This window comes from Dromiciops gliroides, chromosome 3 (genome assembly GCF_019393635.1).
Source record: "Dromiciops gliroides isolate mDroGli1 chromosome 3, mDroGli1.pri, whole genome shotgun sequence".
Classification (NCBI taxonomy): domain Eukaryota; kingdom Metazoa; phylum Chordata; class Mammalia; order Microbiotheria; family Microbiotheriidae; genus Dromiciops; species Dromiciops gliroides.
In genome coordinates, this window is record NC_057863.1 from 107,775,539 (window position 1) to 107,796,098 (window position 20,560).

A 20,560-nucleotide genomic window follows, 5' to 3' on the forward strand; every position below is an offset into this window, starting at 1 on the left:
GTAAGAGATCCTCCCATACACAAGCTAACTGAGAAAAAAAAGAGGCTTTTCTCAAATACATTTTTAAAACTCACACCTGTTTTTCATTTTGTTTTTCTGCTAAAAGACCAAGATCATGATCTAAAATGTTTGAACATAGCAAAACTTAGATTGGAAACCCTAAGATTGACACTGTATCCCAAAAGTCAGGCCGGTAACACATGGCAAAGCTGTCAGTACTGCAGACACACCCAGAGGCAAAGAGCAATGCTGGCTTCTATAGCTCATCATGGTAGAAATGCTCTTCATGTAGCTGCCAGCCATAATCAGTAGCTTTACTGGTAAGAAACAAGTCTTGATTTTCAATGATTTCTGCCTCTGAAAGCTTGGAGTCATTATTCAAATCCATTTCTTCAATTAGATGAAGAGCCTCTTCTTGTGCAATACCCTGGTTATTGGGCACCACCCAAGATAAAAGTTCCTGGGGATCAAGCCTCCCATCCCCATCTTTGTCGTAATCATTCACAAATCTGTCTTTCTCAACAAGTATCCATTCTGGATCTTCATTTGCAGTTGGGTCTCGTCTGTAATCACCAAGGAATTCTTCCAAACTAACAAACCCATCACCATTCTGTCATGCTCTTCTAGGGTTTTAAAATTGTATTTGAGAAAAACAAAATTAATGTTTTGCCAAATGAATAAATTGAACTGTTCCTAAATATTCTCTAATATAGTCTTTATAGATGGAGCATTTGAGTTATAATACCATACTTGAATAAAATGGAGGATTTAAATGATGTCTGAACATTATAATGTAAGTAATAAGAGACTGAGGTACCAGTAATTTTTAAGTTTTACATAGATTTTAATAATTTTGAAATGGAAGGAAAATGGACAATGCTTAGGTTTAGTGTTTGTGTTTAAACCTGCTAAGGAACTTCCTAAAAGACTTATACCTCACATATTAAGGTGGAAAGGTTCTGCTTAATTTTTAAACTGGTTTCTATAGAGAATTTATTGTATGAAATAGAAGTTTATATTTTTGCATATGTATAGATAGTAATTATCTTCAATGTACAACTCTATAGCATTTTGGTGTGTGGAATTTAACATTGTCCAGAACCTTTTGCATTTTTGACTGATTAAAAAGGAAATCCCTCATCTTTCTAAAAAAAAGAAGAGGCTTTTAAAACAGTTTCTATGGTAAAAGGTCTGTTAACAGAAAAAATGCCTTAATTTAAATGCAAGCATTTTTAATATAAAAGCATCATTATCCAAAAAGTTTAACGTTAGTTTTAATAGTAAAAGATGTCTATTCTGTTATGTGACTTTTTACCTTTATTATATTTTTCATTTCACTTAAGTACCCTATACATATAAATCATTAAAAGTTAATATTCACAGCACTTGGAGGAGAATTGTCAATGTGTTACATCTAAACTTATCTTAATTTACTCATAGAAAGGAAAAATCCTGAAGTAAAGAAAAAAATGTCCAAGAATAAAATTTATCATACAATTCTAGTTTTGTTTATTCCAAGCTCAAATATTTAACCTTTTCCTTCCTTCATTCTTGTATTCTCATGCCGATGCAAAGAATAACTCATATATCTTCATATATTCAAGTGTAGTTGATCATTTTTAAAACAACTGATTTTCCTTCCATTCAATCCCTCCCCAAAGTGCATTTGCATTCCCATTTCTGGGAAAAATCAACTATGGATATAGAAGATATTATAAGAAGTTATAAGGAGAAGTTGATATACCTGGATATAGGTAGCTGCATTTAGCAGAGATTTGATTCTTTCTTCTAGTTTTCTTTCACAATTTATTTCCTCATAGGGGAATTTTATTTGTTTGATATTTTATTTGTTTTGCTTTATGAAATACAAATCTCCTTGATGATTGAATTTGGTCTAATAAGTATTATTTTTATTATGCTTTCAATTTCTGTAGAAATAAAATTACTAAAAATCTAGCAAGATCTGTATCAACAATTACTTCAATATCAAATTGACTAGAGGAAGAATGTTTATGTCTGTGAGGATTGATCAAGAAGTGGAATAAGCTTTCTGCTATAGTAGAGTAAAATCAAGAGCCATCTCAATACATTTTATGTATTTTGAATGGAAGTGTTATTTTATTGACATAAAGAACTTCCAGGTAAAGAAATGTTATCTACCAAAACAGATTGGCATATTCTTTGCCACATACAATCTTAGAATGTTATTAAGGGTATTCACAGGTTAAAAAATATCCCCAAGATCATGTAGCCAATATTTATGAGAAAGAGACTTGAACCCAGTTTTTCATGTTTTCACTATATTGCCTTGCCTTTACTGATATATTTCATTAATTTGAAATTTTGTAAGTATAAACTAGTATAAGAGAGATTTCTTAAGAAATAGATATTTTTTATATTTAATAAAAAAAATTCTGTTGTAATATTATGGTTAAAATTGAATCTTGACATATATTTCAAAACATACTCTTGAGAAAAGTAGACCTTTAAAATATGCACATTCATATGTTTGTACTATAACAATTGGAATGACGCCACCTGCTGGATAGTTACTGTAGGAAAGCTTTTCCATGGGAAGGCGGCTGAGGACAAGCCATGAGGTCAAGTCCTTGTCATCAGGAAGTGACGTTTGCTCATGGGTGCTGTCTATCAAGGCTACCAGACAATTAGCTTGGAGATTTGTGTGTGTGTGTGTGTGTGTGTGTGTGGATGGGATGTTGCCAGTTTTACAGGAAGCTTGTGGGATGAAGGAGGTGTGGCTCTCTCTCTTTCATCTGGACTTTCATGGAGAGTGGAGCTAAAATGCACTCTCCCTTTGACAGATAAATGAATCTAGGCCTCTTTCTCTCTCTCTTCACCAAATTCTTATTCTCCTTAATAAATGCTTAAAAGTTTAAACTCTTGCTAAAGCTTCTAAATTATTGGCGACCACTCATTAGATATTTTAGACAGTATAGCTAGAATTTTAGCCCCTTACAGATGATGTTTCTTCGAGGAACACTGTAGTGATTCCTTTATGAAAGAGTACATAATGATATATATATTTATATGGATAAATGAACCTGTGAAAAATGCATGCAAGGTATAACCTCATTTAGATATGTATACTATATGTTTACTATATCTATAATATATATGTGTATGAATCCATATATACAGTATGTCCCAGAAGTCTTAGTGCCAGTATAAACCTATGCTAAGTAGTTTGGGAAACCCTATTCATCCTTTAATTTCTAGATTGGAGTTGTTTTAACAGAAATTCAGTTCTTGAAAATGATTGAAGTCAATTCCAAAACATCTTGAAAAGTGTAGGGGCAGCTAGATGGCACAGTGGATAAAGCACTGGCCCTGGATTCAGGAGGACCTGAGTTCAAACTGACGTAAGACATTTTTTTTGGGTGGGGCAATGAGGGCTAAGTGACTTGCCCAGGGTCACACAGATAGTAAGTGTCAAGTGTCTGAGGCTGGATTTGAAGTCAGGTCATTCTGAATCCAGGGCCAGTGCTTTATCCACTGCGCCACCTTGCTGCCCTCTGGCCTAAGACATTTATCACTTACTAGCTGTGTGACCCCGGGCAAGTAAAATAACCCTCATTGCCACCCCCCCCAAAAAAGTGTAAACTCAAGGGAAAGGAAAAAAAAGTTTTTATAACAGATTTCATTCCAAAACACTATACATATTTCAGTTAATTAACTCAAATACCATTAGGTGAAATAAGACAAAGGGAGGCTTTATCCCTTTTGTCACTGATGTGATAACTTTGTTGCAAGAAACACAAGTCACTTGATGAAGTTCTTGGAGTCTTTTGGAGAAAGGGCTAGGAGATCATTATTCTTTATTTATTACTCCTTTCTGTACTGTGAGGGCCAAAATTTGACATACAGAGTGTTATTTGGGTGACTAGCCTTAATATTAGGGTCCCGGAAATATGAGGGACCTTTTAGGTTTAACCTCCCCTCTGAACTGCCCTTTTTAGATATTTCTCCTAGGCCAATAAGAAAGAAGCCTCTAAGCTTTAGTTCACAAAAGGATCAGATTTTATTACTTGTGAATTAAACAACAAAGGTGAAACTAATAACAATCAAAGATAAGGAAATAGGAAAATAGAAATACAAAGAAATGCTCTTAACTCTAAACTTAGTCTATTAGGGTTTTCCATAATTAAACTAACTAAACACCTGAACATCCTGCCAGTCTAAGGTTGCTTGTGCACCACCCAGACCACAGTCACCACACCAAGAGCATGAAGACACACTGCCCGCTCAAGGGCACAGAAGGAAAAAACCCGAGTTCCGGAAAACCCCTAGCATTCAGGAAGTAGCCTGACTCCCTTCAGCAAATGTTCAATCTCTCCTCCCCCAAATGGGGAGGTCTTCAAAAGGTGCCTTAATGAGTTCAGTAGCATACGTAACCTCAGGGTAGGCCAGATGTGGCACCTCCCAAATGAGTTAGCTAAAAACAGGAATATTAATTTTTTCCACAAATAATTTTTACCACAGTACCCAGAAAAGTATTATTTTTTTTGAGGCAACTGGGGTTAAGTGACTTGCCCAGGGTCACACAGCTAGTAAGTGTTAAGTGTCTGAGTTCAGATTTGAACTCAGGTACTCCTGACTCCAGGGCCAGTGCTCTATCCACTGCACCATCTACCTGCCCCAAGAAATGTATTCTTGACTTGTACATTAGTTAATAATAGGAAGCACTTCATGCCATACTCAGGCATTGTTCTTTTTTTTTTTTTTTTTTTTTTTTTTTTGCGGGGCAGTTGGGGTTAAGTGACTTGTGCAGGGTCACACAGCTAGTAAGTGTTAAGTGTCTGAGGTCGGATTTGAACTCAGGTACTCCTGAATCCAGGGCTGGTGCTCTATCCACTGCGCCATCTAGCTGCCCCTCAGGCATTCTTCTTAATGAAAAATGAACTGAGGCAGTTTTACTGTCTCTCAGTTTCTGCTTACACTTTCTGTGTTTGGTGAACTGAATTCAGTTCTGCTTTAAAAGACAATTTTCACGCTTTTTGGAAGGATGACAGAAATCCAAGAATAATCAAAATGAAAGGAACTTTAGGAGCCATCTAGTCTAGTTTTTATTTGAAAAGGAGTTTTTGTGGCAGGGCGAGGGGCAGAGCCAAGATGGGAGAGGTAAGCAATTAAATGCACAGAGCTGCTGAGACAGTTACCCCCAAAATAGCAATAAAACAACCACTGGAGCAGCAAAACCCACAAAAAAATAGGCTGAGATTACTTTTCAGGTAAAGACAGCTTAGAGGCAGCCATGCTGGACCGCAAGAAGAGTCTAACCCCACAATCATGCTGAAACAGGAAACAGTCCCCAGGCAGGCTGCATCAGAGAAACTTACCCCTGAGCCTCCAAATAAGATGCAGCACCAGCATCTTCTGGAAGTAAGCATACTGTTGGGTGAGAGAGTTGAATGGCTGGCTAGGGGAGAAAATGCAGGGGTGTTGGTGGGACCTAAAGAGGAATTCAACTATCCCACCCCAGCAGGAAACTAGGAATAAATCTTTAGTGTCAGGAGGCCTAGGTCAGGGAGGGCTACAGACTTACTGGAGCTAAGAGACACAGCACACAACATTCTTCTGGCTGATTAATTAGCAAATTGGCTTGAGGTTATCTTCAGACGAGAGAACAGGCCAGGCAAGAGAAAAACCTGCCCTTCCTCAAATCAAAACACCTGGGACCCTCTGAAGCTTGGGCAGTGTAGCTTGGAAGTAGGGGACCACTGTAAGAAGTAGTTAAAAGTCAAGTAAATGATGGCAAGATAAGCAAACAAAGAAAGTTGAGAATTATAGAAAGTTTCTTTAGAAACAAGGAAGATTATGACATGAATTGATGACTAATCCTCTGGAATTTTTCTAGTTTATCAATATCTTTGCTAATGTCTGGTACCTAAAAATTGAATTAAAGATTTTAGGGGTCAAGGGAGTAAAGTAGAAGATATAGAGAAAAGGTTAATAGGTTAATTCCCTTAAGTTACTTTTGTATCTTGAAATTTTCATCTACTTGTTACTCCTTTATAACTTAAGATGTGAACATATAAATCACCTATTTAACTCCTTTACTTTCCAATTTTAGCATAAATCTTCTTAGAAAGATTTCAATTCCTTGAGAACCAGCATCTATCCTCCAATTTTCACAAATTATTAAATATGTACTTATAAATTTTTCTTTGTTGTTTTTTCTTTCAATTTAAAATGAACATAAATTTGCAATTTATGACCTCATTAGGTGTATTTTCCTCAAATTGTTCATGCAATAGCATGCAACAGGATACTATTTACCACACCACGTACAAGACTTATAGGATTTTAAGATTAAGAGTTAGAAAAAACTTCATTCAGTCCTTTCATTTTATAGAAAAACAGAGATTATGATACTAAGAATAATTTCAAAAAATCATATAGTTATGAATGGCAGAGAAAGTATTCTAACATAGGCCCCTCCTATTACTCCAAATCCATTCTTTTTTCTCTGTTTCACACTGCTTCCATTAGCATTTTATCACACTGCACATGCTATGACAATATTTGTGTTCTTCTTAATATTTGCTGAGATTTAGAATGTGGAAAAAAAAATGGAATTTAGCCCTTCAGCTTTTTTTAATCTGTATCCCAGCTTTACTTTGCCTACTGAAACAATCCACTTATAAACAACACATATATATTTAAATGTAATATTATATTGTTTACATATGTGTGTTTAAATATCCATTTGTAATTTGTTTATTTAATATAACTTATTGAAAGAGGACCAACTCATATTTGACATAAAATTCATAAATAAAAGATTTTTTTAAGGAGCATTGGCCTCATTTTAGAATTGAGGAAACTAAAGCACAGAGAAATGAATGCATTTAACTAATCAAGGGTTACACTATATATACATACAATGAGTAACACATATGGAATTTGGATTTTGATCTTCTTACTATCCAAAATGAAGTGCTTAGTAAGAAACTAAGGTGTTACAAAGAGATTTATTTCTAGAATATTTCTAGAAACCATATCTCATTTATTTTCTTTTCACCCTTCCTCCTAAGTTTCAAGTTAAACAATTCTGAAATCAGAGACTTAAAGGCATTTTTAGAAACACCAAGAATTTGTAAAGTGAATCTCTGTTGGGGCTACACTAATGACCACCTAAAATCTCCCCTGGGGTCAAGCTTACTCAGCATTTAGCTCCTTCAAAGTCATAAGTTCTCATGCATTTTTCTCCTTCCTATTATAGAATTCCTAATTTTAGTCAGCAGACAAAATCAATAATACCATCATCAGGTCTTGGAGTTGGATTGTAGCTATCCTATGGTGATAATATGTTTTATTCTGTAGCACCTACTGACAAATTCTCAGACCACTCAACGAAATACACAATGAAATTCATCATGCAAATTATGAATAACTAATATTAATCCCCCAAAATTGGGCCACCAAGAAATTGTAAAAATTATTGAGACACTGAGCCTGTTTTTACTTAGGTCATAATCTAATTCAAGGGAAAGAAGAATGTAAGGAAGAAAATAATACTATTAGACTACTATTCAATAGGTACAATATAGAATAGAATATTACAAGAACACAGAAGTTGTTCATACATTTATTTGAGGAAGTTGAAAAAGAAAAATAAAATTTCTGACCTATATAAAAAGGTATTTATTCAATAGATAACAGTATTTCACCTATAGGTGATGAAAATACAAAAGAAATAAATTAAACTATTTTAATAAAGAAGTGTCCTGGGGCAACTAGGTGGCGCAGTGGATAGAGCACCAGCCCTGGAGTCGGGAGTACCTGAGTTCAAATCCGGCCTCAGACACTTAACACTTACTGGCTGTGTGACCCTGGGCAAGTTACTTAACCCCAATTGCCTAACAAAAAAAAAAAAAAAAAGAAGTGTCCTTAGAAGCCAACTAGTTCAATTTGTATTTGAAAATAAATGCCCCCATATAACATATATTACAATTAGTCATCTGATCCCTAGTTAAAGAAGTCCAATAAATTAGCCCAAAATATTCTACCTCAAAACAGATATTGTTGTTATTACTTCTTCTCTTCCTCCTGCTTTATATCAAACTTGTATTTAGAGGTTTGTCAGTTCTACTTTATTTTGTTTTTTTTGTTGTTATTGTTGTTGATTTGTTTGTTTTTAATACTTACTTCTGTTGGAAGTTGAGTCATCTATCTATGTTACAAATTTTTGAGAACAGTTTTTCTCATTCTTCCCCCCTGCCCTGGCACTGTAAAGCCTAATTACCTATTTTTTTCTTCTCTGGGATAAACATCTTTAAATATTTCATCCAATCCTCAAGGGCCATGGACTCAAGCTTCTTCCTCAACATGAATGTGATACTCTAAAGACACTCTCACAGTCCTTCCCTAACTGTGGTGTCTAGGATTTTAGATGTAGTCTCATTTAGGCAGAGTATAAAAGTATTATAGGTATAATTAGCTATATTGGATTGTGCTACAACATGTGCCTGAATTTTATGAAGTTTGTTGTCCACTAAAACTACATAATCTTTTTTTTTATTTCATACTAACCTTTGCTTAATCATGCCCCCTACCTCAAACTTGTGAAATTATGCTTTTTAAACTGAACAAAGATTTAGTATTAATTATTATTTAATTTTATCTAATTAGATTCACTGTATTTCTCTATAGTCTAGTTTACTAAGATGTTTTTGGTTACTTGCTCTCATTCAGCATTGTAGCTATCCTTTCTGTTTTTTTTTAATATGAAAATTTGCTAAATAGTCTATCTATGTCTTTATCCAAATTATGAATAAAAATATAAGTTGCTTAGAGTCGCACATAAGACACTTGTTGAGTTCAGTCATTCACCTGGTTCAATTTCCATGTAATTTATATGCTGATCTCTTTAAAAATATTTAAATAGATGCTTTATCAAAACCTTAGAAGTAATTTAGGTAAATTATGTCCACAGTATATTCCCTAGCTACTAATTAATTAATCCTTGCTACAAAGGAAATGTGGTTAGTCTCACATGTACTATTCTTGATAAAGCCATTCTGGTCCTTTATCAGAAGTTTCCCTTTTATATGTTAAAAGACCAACTCTTTTATGTTTTATTAACATTTCAATTTTTTTCAGAAGGAAAAGTCAAGGTCATTTGCCTATAGTATACAGAATCTTAAAAATATAAATATAAATAATATAAATCTCTTAAAAATATAAAGCCAGAAGTCTATTTGACTTTTCTAGTTTTCTGTAACCTCCCCCATTTGTCATTATCATTTTTGGTATCATAAAAAATGATGGTGAATAAAGAATTATTTCTTCAAGTTATTGGTTTTGGGAGAAATAAAGTTTGTAGCAGGAGACTGGAAATTGTCAAAGAAAATAGCCCACCCAATGGACCAGGTATTTTCCTTTGTCTTTAAATTGAATAGGTCTGATTTGAGATGGTTCAGAAGGCTTTGGCACAAGTGAGGATGACAAAGTCTCATGACTTCTATTTCTGACTAATTTTATTATGATTATTTACAATTTTACAGATCTGTAACTAATCCTGTTTGAGCCTGAGATAAATTCAATTTAAGGATGTGGGTAGGAAGAGAGTATAAAAATGCAGAGTACAAATCCAATGTGGACAAAATTTATAATGAGGGGGTGACCCTGAACTCAGAGGGTGTATTCATGTCTGTAGGCAACTATCTCAGGAGGAGGGATATATTTAGGGAAAAGGGTTCCGAGACCACAGAAGTGGCAGCTAGAATGATCACATCACTTATCAATAAAGTGGGGATTGGAATGAGGATGGCAACTGATAGGGTCAGAGACACAAATACACAAGGGACTGAGTATGCCTTCTGGTTTGGGTAGCCTAAAGCATAGCCACCTTCTCCTTGACCTATTTATGACTCTAAATTCAGTCAGTTTTTAGGTATATAATAATATTAAGATTAATCATTATATATAAAACACATTTTGTGGGTATAAGTGTGTTTGAGTAGGTGTCACACAGAAGTGCAATATAACTCAAAAAGTGAAGAAAGTGAGTACTTGAACATTAAGCATACATAGAGGAGTGATCTTGGTGGAATGAAGATTTTGTTTAGAATAGAACTCTGTGGCTTAAGGATAACATTGCTAAGTACTGGGCAAACTATATAAAATGGAATAGATCTTCAAAAGCTTTCAGTGTTTTCTTATCTAGTGACACATCTAATTTGCCAGAAATGATTTCATTTCTCCTCGACTTGCTGGGAAAAAATTGAAAAGACTCATTAAAACCAAAAACAAAAACTTCATATATAATCAGATATTTTTCTGTAATTTTCCTCCCTTTCAATTCTTGCTTTTCCATTTTTGTATGTAAGTGTGTGTGTGTGTGTGTGTGTGTGTGTGTGTATACCTGTGTGGGTAATCTTATTTTTAAACCTACATTAAAACTTTCATTCATTTCCCCACTTTGTTTTCTCATAACACTTTGCCAGAAGTTCCCCCAAAGCTGAGTCTCCTAGTCTGAGAAACACTATGGATCATATTTCAAAGACTATATATACAAATAAGTTCTCAAGTAATTTATGATTAAATATATTCTCCAAACATGTGGTTATGCAGTAAATACCTGATTATCCTCTATTTAAGAGGAATGTTGCTGGCTAACTGAAGAATGAGGTCAATATTTTCTGTAAGATTACAATGTAGTTGATATACCCCTTTCATGAATTTTGTTGCTAAAAATGAAGACTAAAAGCATGTCAGCTACTTCTTATCCATTAATTCCAAATGTGTGGAAGAATAAATATATTTCTCTCCCCCCTTTTTTGTATGCCATTTTCTTGAAAGTCAGTGATTTATCACTTGGACCTCTTTAACCATCTCTCACAGGGTTTTCTTTTTATGGCAAATATTTGCATTGGCATACCTATTATCAAGGAGTAAATGAATTATTTATGCTCATATGTAGGAAGGCCTTATCCAGATTGAAAGGAATCGTATTTGATGACTTGCACACACAAACACACACACACACACACAAAGTAACTTACCATATAGTGCAGTAGATCACATGCTCCAGCCAAATTAAAAAAGAAAATCAAACTAAACTATGCAGACATGCAGAAAGTACTTTCTTTCATCTTTGATCTCTGCACAGAATCATTGATTTCATTAAGGATGCAATATAGCCCACAGTATTCAAGCAAACATGTTTTCCCTCTAAAAAAAATCAAATTGAAAAATGGGCAGCATATTCTCTTTCATCTATAAATTATAATACAAGTTCAACAAATTTCAACTACTTGAAAAGGAACATTTGATTTCTTATATAATAAAATTGTAAAAATATTAAAAACCTGTTATGTAGGCTTGAATGAATAATGAGAACTTTTTATATTTAAATAGTAATTCAGGAATCTATGTTCAAATGGCTTTTTGTGTAATTCTTTAAAAATCTGTAAGTTATGCCAATATCAAATAGTTGCATCTGAAGGTGAGTGTTCATTGATTAAATGAGTATCAGACTCTATGAATCTTCAAAACATAGACATTGTTCCTTTTCTTCTCTTCTATAAACCTTTATGATTTTACAACTCTCTTTTTGGCTAAGAGTTATTCTTCCTGATTTTCTCTTCCACTATTGAGAATTGAGGATAATGAACAATCCAAAGTATAGAGAAAAAATAGTTCCACTTAGCTTTTGCTCATGGAATTATAGAATCTCAGGACTGGAAAGGACTAGAGTCCACATCATAAAATTTATCCTGAAAAAACAACTAAAAATGGAACCATTTTTATAACATCATGAGATGTAGTCAGTATTACTTTGCTTAAAGAGAAATTATCTACCTCCTTGAGATAATGTATTCTACTTTTGGATGGCTAATACTTTTAGGAAGTTTTTCCTCAGATAAAGCCTAAACCTGGGTATTGAAAAATTCTACCTCTTATCTTTCCCCTCTGGTTGTGCTCTATGTGGCAATAGCTAGGTAGTATTTATACTCTATTTTAAGGTTTGCAAAGTGCTTTTAAAAATCCCATTTTGTTGGGCAGCTAGGTGGCACAGTGGATAAAGCACCAGCCCTGGATTCAGGAGGACCTGAGTTCAAATCTGGCCTCAGACACTTGACATTTACTAGCTGTGTGGCCCTGGGCAAGTCACTTAACCCCAAATGCCTCAAAAAAACCCCACAGATATCCCATTTTATCCTTGTAAAAACCCTGAGAGTTAGGTACTATTATTCTCCCCTTTTACAGGTTAAGAAACAGACAGATAGTGGGTAAGTTTAAGAAGAAAAAGTAAAAGCATGTACAGAATATAAAACAAAATGTAACTAAGAATAAATATTTTCTAAAAAGAAACTGTCCAATAAGAATAGTGCCAATGTTGTTAAAGCTCATGTAATTAATGAATATAATAGAAGTAATGAAAGACCGATGATGTATCAATGGAAAGAAAAGGACAATTTTTTTGTTCTTTTGGAGGTAAAAGCAAGATTTAGGAAAATAATGCTTGGGGTTTGGAGATGGTATATAAATAGATGAATTAACCAACTAATATTTTGTGTCACTTTCCTAAGAAAATATTATTTTGACTGGGAAACAAACAAAACAAAAAAATATGCTTGAGAAGGAAGTATTATTCGAAATACATAAGCATAGGGGAACGAGTGTTCCCAATTGATCAGTTATCAGGCAAACATTCAACTTTTCAAATCAAGGTAAAAGTTTGAAAGTAGATTGTCTATTTTCTTAAGATGGCTTATGAGTAAAAATGTAGTTAAATAAAGACAGACATATTTCCTTTTTAGTTTAAAGATAACACAATGTGTTTATGCCTCATTGGAGTATATATGCAGGATTATTAATGATCCTTAAAACTTAGAATGAAGGAGTGAATGCATATATGAATGCACTGTGAACAAATAAGGAATGTATTAAGTACTTATGTGTAAGCACTGTGCCAGAGATATGACTAGAAAAGCAAGACAGCACTTATAGTCAAGAGACTCATTTATAATGGGGAAGAGAACACAAATGGGTGGTGTTGGCCATATGTTAGAAATATCCAATGATAGGTTCAATCTAATATGTTGAAATATAATATGAAAATATATATGGTGATAGAATGGTTTAAAACATCAATCAAATAAGTCTAGGAAGAGAGTCATAGTTTAACAATGGATTTGGTGAATAACTGAGGAAATTTAGGAGATTTTAATGTCATTGTGAATCAATGGTATAACATTGCAGCCTAAATCACTAATCTTAATTTGAATTATAATGATAGCACTGTATTGTTAAGATATAAAATGTGGTAGTTTCATTGTACTCTTCTTTGGTTATAGAATTTCAAGTAGATATTCTTAACTTTGTGCATCAGAGTTTGGTAGTGGTATAGACAATCTGAAGGGTATCCCGAGAAGGAAAATCAGTACGTTGTTGGGTCTTGAATCTGCAGCCTAAGAGGATTTGTAGAAAGAATGGAGAATGAGTAAACTCAACACGTCCCATCATGTCTTCTTTTGGAGTCTTGATGTTTCCTTGATAAGGATGTTATAATAGTGACTCTTTTTCATATAGGCAGTTGGGTGTTTGACCTTTAAGGTTTCTCTAACTCTTAAGCTTGGCAGGGTTCTATAGAGTATGTTGACTTTGAGAGAGTGCAATTAAAAGGCTTTGGACTCATTGGGTAAAGGCAAATTGTTTTATCATAGATATCCTCTAAGTTCCAAATTTTAAAATTGAATACCCAAATCATATGTTTAAAAGTGACTCATTAACCATTTTTAAACACCATCTCAAATCCTGCCTCAGACACTTAACACTTACTAGCTGTGTGACCCCAGGCAAGTCACTTAACCCCAATTGCCTCACTAAAAAAACAAACAAACAAACAAAAACCCAAAACAAAACAACAACACAATCTAATATCTTAAGATCTTGAAAAATAAAGAGTTGTATATGAATTTGTTTCTAAAGTTTTCTACTCACTCTAAGTAATACCATAAACCACAATATAATAACTTCAATTTCTTCAGAATCGTTTAACATAATAATATATTTCGAGTTACACCAAAGATTTATAAAACCAGCAAGATTTTGTGGGGGAAAATCACTAATATGTTATGCTCTATTTTTCCTTCATATTCTTAATTACATTTAAAAATAAAATTAGTCAGGTAACTTTTCTAGAATTTTCTTAGTTTATAGGAATTCTAATTACCTGCCCTGACTCTATAGCAATGCTAAATCTACCATAGATGCATTATGTGTTCAGGGCAAAAGACAATTCAGCTATAAAAAGCCTAAATAGTATAAGGTTAAACTATTTATTCCTGGCTTCTCATTCTTGGTAATTTTGAAAAGTTATCTGCAGATTTCCTTATGCTTGTCATACATACCATGTTATCCCATGCATGAAAGATGTTAGACCCAATGATTTATAAATACCTAGTATGGTCTTATGTGTTATGATATGATCCCAAGCATACAGAATTTCAATAGTTGTACTATCACTCATCACTTTTTACTTACTCTCCATTAACAAAGTTTTGACTACCTAGCTATATGTTGTCAAACAAGTCATTTTATCTCTCTGTCTCTGTATTCTCATATGTAAAATGGGACATTGGACTATACCATTATTAAGTTCTTTTTCAACTTTAAATTTCTGTGATTTCTGAACTGAGCTATGAGAAAATTTAGAATAGTTCCTTTAATCCTGTCTTTGTTAAACCTTCAGAGAACATGGTACTCAATGTAATATGCCAAATGACCAAAAAGAGGGCAAGAAAAATAATAAAATGAGAAAAAATCCAACAAATGATTAATTTATAGCTTTGCTATTCTGTACCGACTTCCTTCCCAGTAATAGCATATCAAATAACCTGTATTTATAATTCTTATCCATAGGCTTAATTTGTGTTAAGTTTAAATATCTGAGTTTAATATCTGTTTACCAAGCATCGTTTTTCTTCTCTCCCCTCACCCTCCATATAAAAAATCTTATTCCAAATACACTGGGAAGTTTCTCCTTTTCTTTATGCCAATGAAAGAACTGATTACTTTTCAAGAACCTAACCTCTGAACACACATATGCATTGTTAGTGTTGCCAAGTCATGTTTGTAAAATAGCCAATAGTCATTGTAGCCAACACAGTCATGAGAAGCTAGTAATTAAAACCTTTGAAAGACAAATGAACAAAAAGAAATCACAGCATTGTTTCTATATCAACTGCAAGGCAAGATTGGATGGCAGTGTGGATGTTTCCTCTAGCTATTCCAAATTTAATATGATCAGGTTTTATAAAACCAGGTTTTTCCCTGGTGTCTAGTTTCAGTCTTGTTAGCAGATTTCAAGATCACATGTCTACCAACACATGCAAGTCTAAGAGAATAGGAAAAGGCCCAGAAAGTGTTGTCAAGAATGCAGCTGTCACTAACCTCATCTTATCACTGTCCATCCTCGTGATGTTTTCTGTGTCCAGGTAATTCACATCATACTTGAAATAGAAAGCTTTCCTAGGGACACACAGAACACAGGAACACAGAACCACAAGCACAATGAAAAATCTACTCAGGAATATTATTTATTCTCCTGGAGACTGATTGCTTTGCTATTATGTGCCTTCTTCACCAGCTCCCTTGCATTCTCACCAAGCAATATAAGCAACCCTATTGCAACCATTTTAGTTTAGAAGAAATTTTCAGAATACCATCCCAAAGGTTCTGGATCTCCCTCCTTTTCTATAATAATTGAAGTTAAACCACAGTAGAGAGGGAGTATGATGCCCCTCATCAGACCAATGGACAGCATCTGCTATTTTTTTTGCTTCTGCATTTCAACAGGCTTTGCTTTCCTGATAATAGAAATTTCAAGGTCCATTAAGGGTTACAAATATTAAAATGGTAGAAGTTGTGGATATTATTCAGTGCTATCTTGAAAGTCTGTACAAGGACCTGTTTGAAAAATAATTCCACCAACTCATAAAGTATTTGATCAACCCAGTATATTTAATGATTTTCCCTCCTGTTCTCATAGTGCCTCTTTGGGGAAGGCAGACACTTTCAATATAACTGCAGGGTCATTTTTCCCTAGAAAAAGGTACCAAAATATGTTTTCTTATGTAGGCTATTTATATAATGTTGGTTGGGAAAAATGATAGGGAGGAGACAAGAACAGGTAGTCTTAGTGATATAGCCAAAGATGCATATGTGACATTGAAAGGACTATGTAAACCTATTTGCCCCTATGAGACATAATTGATTTATTCAAAGGTGACTTGGGTCTGCTCAAACTAAACTGGTACAATGAAAAAACAACAACAATCTAATACCTTTTATTTAGTTCACTATAAAACTGTACAGACACTAATGACACTGAGGCTTCCTTCTCTTAATTGGTCTGAAATATGGATAAAATTAATATAATGGGATACACAAGAATCATGACAGAGAAGAGTGTTAATGGAGCAAAATCATGTGTCCTTACATATACACGCACGTACACACACACATACACACACATATAAAGTCATACACATACACACACTGATTCATCATTATACCACTGCTAATCAATTTGAAAGGATAATTAATTAACATATAAATTTATTAATTTACATATGAATCTATGGTTCATCCATCTCAACAAACTGCATGCATGCACATGTATAATATACATATACATATGCATGTACACACAGGAACATATAGTAGTAGTAGTAGTAGTAGGCTTCTACCAGTCCCAGATGACCATGGCTCAGCGCCTTAAAGAGCCACAGACCACAGCGTGGCTGTGCATTCCGATACGGGAGCTGCAGCTCCTGCCACAATGAGGACCTCGGGAAACTGTGCTCTCTGTTGCCCGTCGATTCCTGTGTCTCCTTCGTTTTTCTTCCTCCCAAGCATGAAGGCCCATCTCAGCTGTGCACACACATTTGTATATATATTTGTGTTCATTTATAATTTCTCTCATGTATATGTATATACATATATAAATTTGTTTATATATATATATATATATAAAGAGAGTACACATGAAATCAACTGCTATGATAATATAGGAAAATGGACCTTTTTTCCATTTGTACTAAAATAAGATGAGCAGACACAAGGTATCTTTGAATAAATCAAGCACATAAGTTAGATAAGGTAAAAAAAGAGCATTTAGAAAAATTTCATTGATGTCACATATGGTTTCCATTATGAACTCCCTCTTTTATCTACTATCCCTGTTCCCAAGCAATCTGATGTAACTAGTCTGAATCAAAAAGCATATTGTACACATTACATTGACAAAACACAAATACACAATATCCAGATAGATAAATAATAGATTATTAGATCAACAGATAGATTATAGATAGACTGACAGATAGATAGATAGATAGATAGATAGATAGATAGATAGATAGATAGATAGATAGATAGATAGATAGATAGATGATGGATGTAGAGATGGGCAGAAAGGTGGATATAGTACATATTTTTATGTTTATATCTGTCTTATAAGCTAATAAATAAAAGTCCTTCTGATAGATTATCAATTGTCATCTCTAAGCTAGACATTGGGTGAAACATTTTATAAATATTTTCTCATTTAATCTTGAAGGGGACCTGAATATATGAGGAATATATGGGGTACCAAGAATAGCAATTTTACCAAGCAATGACCATAATGAATCTATATCATGTTTCCACATAGTTTTTTTCACTTTCTGACCACCTTGGTAGTTCATTGTAATTCTTCTTAGATATCCTTTTTCAGAGCTCAAAAAAATTTGGAATCTGTGTGTGTGTGTGATCATAAAATCCAGGAATAATAGAAATTTAGAATGAGAAGTGACTTTAAAGTTTATTTCATTTTAACATTTTGTTTTAAAGATTAAAAAACTGAAGCCCCAAATGATTCAGTATGTGTCTTCCTTATACTGAGTTCCTTAAAAGAAGCAATCTTTTGCCTTTCTTTATATCTTCAGTGCTTAACATAGTGCTTGGATCATGGTAGCAGCTCAATACATGCTTGTTAATTTGACTTACCCACAACTTTATAATTAATAAATGCTAAGAAATTGGATGGGGAGCTTCTACTTGCTAATCTTCTCTATTCAGTATTTCCCCCCTAAAGTTTAAATCATCTTTCCTATTAGGTAAAACACTTTGGTATTACATGATATTCATTGAAAATCAATCTTTGTACATACTATCTTGGTATGATTCTTTGTGAAATAAATACTTGCTGATTGTCTTTTCTACATTGTAACCTATTCCAAATGACCCTCAAGTCATAGAAGCAATAATATCTACCCAATTCTGATTTTATCTGGTCATATTGTTAAGGCTTAAAAATGGTTAATATATTTCTTACTATTCATATTTTAGAGTGCAAAAAAATCTATTCATTCAGAGCATATAATACTGCATTTTCTTTTAGAGGAAGGAATTTGTGAGAACAATTCTGTTTTCCTATGTATTTTGGAAGTGCACTTCTGTGAGTGTGAATGTTAGTATAACTTAAGAAATAACTCTCATGAACAAAACAGTTGGGGTAATCCATTTTTACAGTTAATGTTTTCCCTGGGAAAATGTTTAAACCCTATGGTGAAGATTAAATTCTTGATCCCTCTTGCATGAGATAAACTGCTGCTTTCCAGGAAGTTTAAGGCCAATGGCATTCTAAGAGTAGCAGGTGTAGAGCTCTTGTAATAGGCAGTTTTCTAGCAACACAGTGCACAATAATTGCTTAAATTGCCTAAAGATATTTAGTCAATGTAATCTCTTTATGTATTTGCCTTTTTTAATATTTACTCTAGTAAGGACTTCAGGGCTATGTATAATTATTCTCTACAGAAATAATTAAGATAATGAATATATTGTATTTCTCCAAGTATAGGAAATCATCAATAAATATAGTTCTATTCATTTATCATTTTGAGGGAAATAATTTAATATAAATCTAATATTGACTTATACTTCAGTATAGATAAATGCTAAATAAACATTCTTTCAGCTATTTTTTAATCTTTCTTCTCTACATTGTTCCTTTTTGTTTGTTTGTTTATTTTGCCTTCTCCCTCCCTCCACATTATCTCTTTTATTTTAGGAACGTTGATTCACTTGTACATTGCATTGTAGAAAATCCTTTGTTCTGGCCATTGGGTGATCTCTGTCTTTTAAAAGTCTACTAAAGGGACAGCTAGATGGCACAGTGGTTAGAGCACTGGCCCTGGATTCAGGAGGACCTGAGTTCGAATCTGGCCTCAGACCCTTGACACTTACTAGCTATGTGACCCTGGGCAAGTAACTTAACCCCCATTGCCTCACCAAAAAAAAAAAATTCTACTAAAGAAAGAAAATACAAAGTGAATTATTTAATAAACCTATTCAATAAATATGTAGGAAGCATCTATTTTTTCATAAAATCAACAGTAATAAAAATATATCCATTTGTCTATTTGTCAGTGTAAAAATGAAATGAATCTAAGACTTTAACTTTTCTTTTCATAGGAAATCCAGTCCTTACTCAAGTGTTGAAATCAAACACTATTATTTTTTGTTATTTTACTACTATATGAAAAACTAATTGTTTCATGATCATATATTGACAAATTATTGACATATTTTCTAGGGTTTCTCTTTTATTCTTACCATATGCTACCTGTAAATATGTAGACTTGAGTATATATTTATTTCCATTTTATACTGTAAAGTTCTTGAGGATAAGAACTACATATTATTTGATCTTCACATCCCTAGAGGTTAGGATAGTGCCACACATAGTGTGTGTGCTAAATAAATACTATAGAATTAGAATTTTAAGAAAAGGAAATCATTTAAAAGTGAAAAATATTACCTTTATCTGAGACCATCCAGTAGAAAGGCTCAAAAATTCAGTTTAAGATTTTGTGATATACATATTCATTTCTGTTTGATCCTTTTTAATATCAATGCAGATTAATAATTATCATTTCTGTAATCATTCACAATCTCTGATTATTTCGAGAAACGAAAGGTTTTAGACTTAAAACAAAAAATAATCAACCCAAGAAAACATTATATTCCTAGACTTATGTGTCTGTGTGGTGTAGGGGAATGACTTTTCATGAAATAGAGAACTTCCAAGCATTCTTGATGAAAAGACCAGAGTTAACTATAATATAATTTACAATTGTAAGAGTCAAAGAAAGTTTAAAATAGTAATCCTCAATGAGAAATCATAAGGAACTAAATAAAGTTAAACTTTATATTCTCATATGGTAACATGTTAAATGTTACCCTTTAGAATTTTGCCATAATCCTGGTTGTTAGGGGGGAAAAAATCTATTTAGACAGATTCTGTATATAATTTTTGTGTATGCGTATGTATCTGTATGTGTATGTATATAGATAATATCCATTCTTGTTTTGAGATTGTGTGTGTTTATAATCTAAAAACAAGAATGGAAGATTTGCAAAGATGAATGCAATGGAAGAGAGGGGAAAGAAGAGGACAAATGAGGGAAATTTTCTCATATAAATAGCATGCACAAAAAAGAATTATATACAAGAGAGGGAATGGTGAGAGAAGTACCAGGTGGTA

The 20,560-nt window shown here is 33.4% G+C and overlaps 1 protein-coding gene across 1 annotated transcript in view; it reads right to left on the bottom strand.

The window, feature by feature from the left end:
• Positions 1-256: 256 nt before the first annotated feature.
• LOC122747201 (reticulocalbin-2-like) overlaps positions 257-20,560 on the bottom strand; it is a 34,370-nt gene continuing 14,066 nt past the window's right edge. Inside the window, 4 exon segments of the mRNA XM_043993375.1 lie at positions 257-612; positions 615-623; positions 14,620-14,669; positions 15,424-15,501. Of these exon segments, the coding sequence (XP_043849310.1) occupies positions 257-612; positions 615-623; positions 14,620-14,669; positions 15,424-15,501 (493 nt within the window).